The sequence below is a fragment of the Neolamprologus multifasciatus genome, chromosome 10 (assembly GCF_963576455.1).
Source record: "Neolamprologus multifasciatus chromosome 10, fNeoMul1.2, whole genome shotgun sequence".
Taxonomy (NCBI): Eukaryota; Metazoa; Chordata; class Actinopteri; order Cichliformes; family Cichlidae; genus Neolamprologus; species Neolamprologus multifasciatus.
In genome coordinates this window covers 9443831-9452312 of record NC_140448.1, presented here as the reverse complement: position 1 = coordinate 9452312, position 8482 = coordinate 9443831, and the positions used below count along the sequence as shown (strand labels likewise).

Below are 8482 nucleotides of genomic sequence, written 5' to 3'. Positions count from 1 at the left end.
TGCAGTGGAGAGAAAGAAAAAAAAGTGTGTCTACAAATATGCCCAAAGCTTATACCTTAATTTTGGAGGGAAGCATTGGCGATCATAATGCCGTCTTTGACCTTGTATTATAGTTGTCTATTACACTATATGCATTATGCTGTGTACTACTTAAGGTACACAGCAAAAACTGTAGTGTTGAATCAACTCCCACAGAGTTAATTTTAACATTTTTTCAGGGTTTATATAGCTCCACACTCTACAGAGTTGAATTAACATTTTCAAAATAGTTAATTATTTAACACTTTGTCAGAGTTCCTTCTTTAACTCTTAAAACCGGGTTAAATTAACACTGAGCAAATTATTATTAACACCATGTCTGAGTTAATTTTTAACTCTTAAAACCGGGTTAAATTAACACTGAGCAAATTATTATTAACACCATGTCTGAGTTAATTTTAACTCACCAAACTGGGTTAAATTAACACTACACAGATTGAAAAATAACACTACTTTAACTCTTTACTCTTTTATTAAGGTAGTTTTAATCCCTAAAAGAACTATTTATGTAATAGATTAACATAACTTTTTAACGACAACAATTACAATTATGAGAATAATTTCAAGAAAACTGTACATTGTCCAAAAACATTTATTATCATGCTTTTTCCCAGAAAGTGAATCAAAACATAATAAATGAAGATATAATGTACAAACTTTCATCTGCAGCACTGTATGAGTTTTGAATATCAAATGGTCTGTGACATTTGAGTTCAGTTATTTTTATGACACACCGTTCTTCAGTTTGTACTACTTTGAATGCATGGTGATGTTCATCAAAGTTTTCAGTAAAGAGTTTGTGTGTCAACAAAAAAATGTCATTTTCAACCATAAGTGTATCAATTATTTGACAAAAGACTGGCATGTCTTCCTCCATTGTACTGCAAACAACGAGTCCAGCTTTGTACTCTGCACCATCAATTTTAACCCAACTTGTTGAGAAAACATCTTTTGATAATAGCATTTCACTATTGACCACACTTTCATCTCTTAAAGAAAATGGTTTAATTGGCCCAAACTCCTTCTGTTTAAGAGAAAAGGTTTCCCAGTGATAAGCAATGGCCATCTGATGCCGTTTAGCAAGCGATTTGGTGAGGTTTTTGAAATTTTTGAAATAATATTTGAACAACTTGTGCTTAGCTTCAAACCTCATACTCCACATATACAGTAAAGGGCCAATTTTTTGAATAGAGGATGGGTAATGAATCATAAAATGATGCTTAGGAATCAAGTTTCTGTGTGGATACGTGTGCTTAAATAGTTTGTGGTGGTCAATAATCAAATTCTTCAAATATATAGTCATTCCCAGAGTGAGACAAGGTGAAAAAACAATGTTCATTATTTGAAGTAACAACAATAACAAATTCCAGTGTCTGTTCCCTGCAGGAATAATGTCACCAAACAAAAGTGGGATGTTTTTCACAAGACAGAATGTCTGGATAGAGTTCAAACCAATGCTATTGCCAGCACTGTCCAATATGATTTTAGTGGGCCGGTTTTTTCTTTCTAAAAATCCATAGTCAAAACCATAAATCCTAGAAAGCAAGTTCTGTTCTGATATGAAGTGTTGCGTAAGATACTCAAAAAGCAATTTGACCTCATACTGAGCCACACCTTCAAGAAGGTCATGCATTATATCAAATGAGTAGTTATTGCAAATATGGTAATACTGCAATGAATTAAGTGCAGAATTTCTTTTCAACCCATACAGTGACTTCAATTTAGGATTTTCCCGAAGAGACTGGCCATGTATGTCAAACAAATCTTTCCCACGAAGAATAATTTTAGGATCATCCTCACTGTACACCATTTGACAATCATTCTTCTCAATCAAACAAAGGCGACAGAAATGACGGCTACTGAACGACTCATTAAAACCAAGAATTGAGTGCATCCCTAGGTTATCTCCAGTGATCTGTGATATTGTGCCATATACCTGCTCATCAGAAAATGGAAGACTTAGCCCTTGGCTTTCCAGTTTTTTGACATCATTTATCAGTGGTTCCAGTATAACATCAAAACCATACTTTTGCAGATCTGGTGTGTGGAAAAGTGACACTAAATGAATGTTCATCAAAATGGAATTAAATTTTGGGGGCAAGTTTCTTATAACAAAATAAATACAGCCAATTTTGTGAATTCCGCGTTTAGAGCCAAGAGGATTGGCTGTTTCAAAATCATCATAGTATAGCTGAATTTGTAATGCATGCCTTTTGGCTGAAAACAAAGGGTGAGTTTTAAAGTAACTTCCATCACAAAAGTCATGATAAGCATCAGGCTCTGAGCTACACTCTCTCTGCAGGAAACCACAAATCTCTGGATTTCTAAACATGAACTTCAAAGACTCCAAAATAGGTACATATATAAAAGTATCCTTCACAGGTACTTGATCATAAGTACCAGACTTCTGATTTCGCCTGATGTCATACCTCACTCCAAGTGTTATTTCTCTAGGTTCTACAACTCCCCATTTTAGATTGAAGTATTTATTTCGTTTCCATTCTGTGTTCAGATTGGTGAAAGGGTTTTCAAAATTTTCAAAACATTCATTTATTAAAGATATGCTGGAGTCCTTTGTGGGTAACGCAGAAAGAATGGCCTGCTTTGCTTCTGAGCGAAGCTCACTTGTTAATTCCTCCAAATCGCCTACAAGTGAGGATACTAAACTGTTAGAAAGGCCACTACCCTGCAGTTTGGCCACAATGGATGCACACATTTCTTTGGATGAATCCCTTGTAAGTACTGAATCAATGCTCACTGGAACACTGGAAGAACTAGACTCTGGAAGAACACTGGGAGAACTGTGAGGAAGATTTGAGGAATTAAACTGGTCCTCCAAAGCAGGTGAAACTGTGTCATTAGAAAAACAAGCAATGGCTGAAGTTTGATCATTTTGGTCAACATTGCTGTGAAAACTACTGAGGTGCTTCCTAAAGCCTGCATAAGTTTGGAACTGAAGCCTGCAGCCTGGCTGCCAACAAAATAACTTAAACTTAGGTCCAGGATAATAACCATGTTCACCTCTTAAATGTGAAATCAGCTGCTGACTGCTGGGATAAGCTCTCTTACACAAAAAACATGTCAGCATTTTAATGATTTTTACTTAGGTTGTGAGAAGAATTTCCTGGTTAAGGATTTTGGCTCTCAGGTCACGAACTCTTGGGGACTCCTTCATTTTCCCCATATCAATATTGTATACTGTTGTCTGCAGAAATGTGTAGAAATTCACAAGTGCAGCATCATAAGACACATTGAACACAAAATGAGCTTTAAAAAGCTCATCAAATGCCCCAAGGGAGCGGCTGGCCTGGCAGGGGATGAGACGCTTGTCTATGGCAACATAGAAGCTGTCAACCTTCCTCTTCTGGCGCCCAACAGCCAGGAGGTATGGCTGCTGACTCTGCTGATTCTGGAGATGCTCTTCCAAACTGCAGCAAGACTGGAGTTGAGACAAAGATACTAGGCATTAGACACAAGAGCAAGTCAGAGATAATAGCATCACAGAAATGAGTATGTAAACCTCCTTTGTAAGCTCAACTGTAATTTGTTTCATTCACTTCTTAACCAGTGACATGACAACTTATGATAAAAACTATAAATATTAAATTACCTTATGAAAGACTACAAGTCTCTCAACAGCATCAGAGGCGCTGATTTTTTGATACTTTGGTCCTCCTGGAGGTGGCGGAAGGAGATGTAGCAGTAACAACAGGGAGGCCATGTCTTGGTCAAAGGCTGCGGCCAAAGAGTCACAAGAATCAATTGACAGCAAATCTTTCAAATGCAATTTTTAAGGAGAACTAGAAAAGCACTTCCTAAGAAAGTTGAAATGTGCTGTCATAAACATTAAACTAACAGCTAAAAAAAAACTGATGAAGCAAAGCTAACAGGTGAATGAATTGGTATTTATTAATAGAATCCTGATGCTATTGAACTTTAACTGCTTATAGCAAATCATATTTAACAAACTCACTTGCTGCCTCATCAAGATCACTTCCTAGTGGACTCTCTGCTGACTGCACCAATTGACGCAACTCTACTGTTGAGGTGAGCTGCTTGGCCTCTTTGATGATTTGATACCTAAAGATTGGATCCCATTTCTGAAGCAGCCTGGTAGATATCTCATCATCAAACAGGAGAGTGAAGTCTTGATTCACCTTTAAGAAAGAAAATCTACTACTGCCACATTCATCTTGAAATTTAAAGTGATATTAAAAATTCCACTGAATATTCTCACCAATCCTTTTGTATCCAAGAATCTTGGGAAGATAGACAGGATATCAAGACTTTTGTCAGGATCATTGATGAGCTTCTGACGATGCTGAAAGGTCTCTCTCATCTTCTGGAAAATCAAGGAAGTGTCGGATGTATGGTTCAGCAAAGAGATGGCCTCCTGGCAAGCATCTCCATCAAGCTGCATGTCGACATTAATGGGCCTTTGGTAATTTGGGCCCCCTGAAGAAAAACACACAAACATAAAAGCATAGGTGCTGAGCAGATAGGTAAATGAAAACAAAATAGTATATAATGTAAATGAGAACCTTATCTAGTCTGTGGACACTTAATTTCTTACCTCCTTCTTGAGCAAAGCCAGTGGAGCTACTTGGTGGTGCAGATCCTCTTCTAGTCTTTCTCTGTATCGTTTTCAAATGCCAAGAAATGTATCCAGTGCTGCTTGCAGCATCATAGAAGTGTTCCTAAAATGTAAATACATTCAAAAATAATGTGTTGTCAATCTGAAAATTTTCAGAACTTAAATGTCAACGCACACAAATCCCAATGATGCACAGCATGAAAATTATGTAAACAAAGTGCAATAATAGTGACTATACATAGCCTTTCTTGGAGTATGGGTCTTTCAGGGATGGGAACAATGTCACTACCCCTAGCGCGTACTGTTCTCTAACAGCTTTGGTGGGGAGGTGCCTGAAAAACGATTTTAAATTAGCTTGCTTAAGTAATGGCAAAATAGTAACTTGTATTTAAAAAAAATAAAATAAAATGCACAAATAGAACACACATACCCATGGCAATCAATCATGTGAGCCACTATTATATTGACCATTTTTCTTCTGGTAGCATCTGTTAGAGTTTGTGTTGTGTGATATTCCTGGAGAACCTCTTCACCACCTGAATTGGTTCCAAGTACACCTTCAATTAACTTGAGAAAAAAAAGATGCAAAAAGTGAGGAATAGCTTTTCTACATATTAAGAATAATGAAGTAGAAAAAAACCTATGAGAACTGAGTTTTGTCACAACCTTTTTAGCAGACGCTGCATCAACAGTACCCTCAACTCTTGTTTTCTTCCTGGGACCCTCATCTAGAAGTATAGTTGATGTACTTGCATTTGAGCTGAAGCTTGAGTCAGAACAATCAGATGCAGAAGACAAGGAGCAATCAGAAAATTCTAAAAGGAAAAAACAACATTATTCTGTAAGGTGTAGAAAAAAAATCTGGCTGCAGATTTTTAACTAACAAAGCAACATTACACTGCAGACCTGACTCATTTAAATTAACTGATCTCAATGTTCAAACAGCTGATTGGTCAAATTGTGTGCTCCTGATTATTTGGAACAACCAGCAGCCACACAGCCCTTCCCCATGTCTGGTGTTGAGCTTGCCCCTTTAAATTTCTCACCATCACTTGAGAAAACTGTTAGGACCACAGTGCCTTGGCTGATAAGGTCACTGAAAATCACTTCATCAACTTCTGTCCCTGTTGCATCTTTGTACACTACTTTTGCATCAGGTGGCAGGCAAAATCTCTCGATGACTGGAAAAGATAAGATATATTTGAGTGCACCTTTTAAGTAAACTGTTCTTGCCTCACATTCACTAAAGTGATACACCACTGTATGAGTCAAGAGACTTGGCGAAACGCCCTACAAAAAATTCTGTCCCCCCAACTAAAATTAGGTAAGATATAAACAAACCTTTTTCATGAAACTGCATAAACTCAAACCGCCCATCAACCTCTTCCAACTTCACATACTTCTGCTGTTGGCAGTATCGAACCTGGACCAGCATTTTACTGAGACAAAATAATAACAAAAATGGCATACTAGTAAGTATTTGACATTTAGAGCAATTCAAGCAAAAATGATTAAAACACTGACATATACCGTACATGGTGATTAATACTGACCATGCATTTGAATTTCACTGCAATAACATTTAATGTTATCAAATAAACCTGTGTCTGTCCATGCAGGTGTCCAATTGATACACAACACAATACAAAATACATGTTAATCTATGGTGTAGTTTACACCAGACACGGAGTGCTACGAAGCGATTGTTTCGGTATCTGGTCTATTTTTTGCGTGGGCCACGCATGTTACGCAGGAAGTTACACCAAGACACACAAGACAATCCAGGCAATTTTGAAGATAAAAGCTATTCTCCAAAATAAAATACTGCGATTGACAAATGCGATCAGATTCGTGTATGAAAAGAGACAATAGAGATGAAAATAAACACATCGCAAAGGAGGGGACAGCCTAACTGACTATGTTTGGGGCGGGTGTCTCAAAGGGAGAAGAGAGTGAGGCAGAGAGAGAGACAGATTAGAGACAAGTCAACGATGAACGATGTCAAAGTAAAAGCAGGAGTGACTAAAACAAGCTCTCTTCAATTATTTTGGGATGTTATTTACTTATCAATTGTGAAAAAATTGCTCTGAATAAACAGAGGAGCAAAAACGCTCATGAACTGGCGTGGAGAAAGACGTGTCTGTATGAACAGGGGAAAAGCTGAACGTGGCGCGGCGCTTCCACGTGCAGTGTCTACCGTCACTCACGAGTAAAAAGACTGCAACATTAACATTAGCATTGGAGGCTAAATAGAATTTTCGACACATCTCCTCCTATATTAAAGCTCGTTTTCAGCAACCGAACACCAAGAAACATCAAGAAAACCTCACTGCACCGATAGAATACCGTGAATTTTATATAAGTTTGAATTACTTACCGTTTGTGTAAAATACTCCAAGCAGCAACACGGCAAGCATCCACCACGGTGTAACCAGCAGAAGCACATGGAAAATCGGCCCGGCAGAGCGAACTATTAATTGATCAACGGGTTTACCTGGGCAGAAGCCCAGGGGCCTACCAAGATAAATAACTCTCTTCAGAGTTCATTTGCTTGGACTTGAATAACACTGTTTAATAACTCCAACACTGAACACTATTTGAATCAGAATGTGTTAAAATGACACTTTGAGAGTGGAAATCAACTCTAACATGTTTAACCCTGAAATTTTAACACTCCAGTTTTTGCTGTGTATCCTTTCAAGAAATAGTAAGAATTATATAATTATTGTATTGCCTGGTCACATCGATACTAAGTACTCCAGTATTTGACAGATTAAATCTTCATCTTAGAACAACAATAAGCCGTAGTAATTATTAAGTAGTACCTGATATAGTAGATAAAATGCTACATGTGTCTAATAAGTCTAAGGAATATTTGGGGGGGGGGGGGGCGGGGGGCCTTCTATAAGCTGTGATTGTATGTATGCTACTATATATAATTCATTAAAAATGAATTTATTAAAGAAAGATAATTATCTTGTTCAGGTGAATACTCATAACATAATATGAATTTGATAATAATAGAGATAAATTTTCCTGCATTTATGAAATTGCAACTTTTCATACAGTTTAAGGAACTTTAGATGTATCACACTTCCATTTATCTTCTATGTTTTTATATGTGCTGCATAGTGCACATTAGTGTGTAAATAAGAAACTGTACATTTTACATTTTTGATCACTGGAAATACTTCTTAGAACCCAATCTATCGCTAAAGTCTCCCCTTTTGATATATCTACATGATGTTTAAGCAGTAGTTACTACTACTTTATATATTATTATGAAAACAAATTAGCACAGCTGGCCACCAATTTGACTCCATGTTCAGCAGTTATATTTACCTCAGTGACCACAGTGAAAACTAAAAACTGAGCTAAAAGAGAATGTTTTTTTTTTTTTTTTAATTTACATTTGCCAGGTGGCTAGAAACACAAGATTCAAATTAATTATCCTTTTGCTCTGTAACTGCAGGATGTGAAAATAAGCAACTGTTTTCTAACAAGTTGCCATAGCAACTTGAAAGGTGATGAATGCGTCGTTCACAAATTGCTTCTGCTGCCTTGAAGCATTTGAAGGCATGCAATATGCCCAAATGTTTTTTTGTTTTTTTAAATATACTAAACAGGGGCCACTCAACAGTGCAGTGATATGTTTATTGAAACTAAGTCATTAGCAGAACTAGAAAAAGGCTCAAAATGGGGAAACAATAGTTAACTTAAAAAGAAGAAGCAATAGTTTTGATCTACATATATTACAGGACTATGAGCAATGAGGTCATCTTTTGTTCCTCCTTCTTTAGCAAAGGTGTCTTACAAACAGAAATTGTGTAGGAGATAGTTGTTTCCAGA

The 8482-nt window shown here is 36.9% G+C and overlaps 1 protein-coding gene and 1 long non-coding RNA gene across 4 annotated transcripts; one reads left to right on the top strand and one right to left on the bottom strand.

The window, feature by feature from the left end:
• Positions 1 to 611: 611 nt before the first annotated feature.
• Positions 612 to 6982, bottom strand: LOC146509574 (uncharacterized). 3 transcript variants are annotated; one of them, XM_085175262.1, is made up of 11 exons: positions 5975 to 6982; positions 5680 to 5814; positions 5300 to 5448; positions 5064 to 5200; positions 4872 to 4965; positions 4613 to 4736; positions 4277 to 4494; positions 4013 to 4196; positions 3650 to 3774; positions 3422 to 3478; positions 612 to 1610 (listed from the first exon to the last, which is right to left on the bottom strand). In XM_085175262.1, exons 1-11 carry the CDS (start codon positions 6168 to 6170, stop codon positions 1575 to 1577), a joined length of 1455 nt encoding a protein of 484 aa, XP_085031388.1. In that variant the 5' UTR covers positions 6171 to 6982; the 3' UTR covers positions 612 to 1574. The 3 variants fall into 3 exon arrangements, with proteins under 3 accessions (XP_085031388.1, XP_085031386.1, XP_085031387.1); XM_085175260.1 differs by having other exon boundaries at positions 612 to 3478; positions 5975 to 6068; XM_085175261.1 differs by lacking the exon at positions 5680 to 5814 and having other exon boundaries at positions 612 to 3478; positions 5975 to 6068.
• Positions 1511 to 5431, top strand: LOC146509575 (uncharacterized). The gene is made up of 2 exons (XR_014876515.1): positions 1511 to 1610; positions 3422 to 5431. It is a non-coding gene; the product is annotated as an uncharacterized LOC146509575 (long non-coding RNA).
• Positions 6983 to 8482: the final 1500 nt, after the last annotated feature.

Bases quoted from the DNA above. Each gene is read 5' to 3' on its own strand.
- LOC146509574 (XM_085175260.1), bottom strand. From the start codon at position 6,068: ATGCTGGTCCAGGTTCGATACTGCCAACAGCAGAAGTATGTGAAGTTG. The intron at 5,449-5,679 runs GTGAGAAATTTA...TTTTCCTTTTAG, and splicing joins AACAGTTTTCTCAAGTGATG to AATTTTCTGATTGCTCCTTG. The intron at 5,201-5,299 runs GTTGTGACAAAA...TTTTTTCTCAAG, and splicing joins ATGCAGCGTCTGCTAAAAAG to TTAATTGAAGGTGTACTTGG.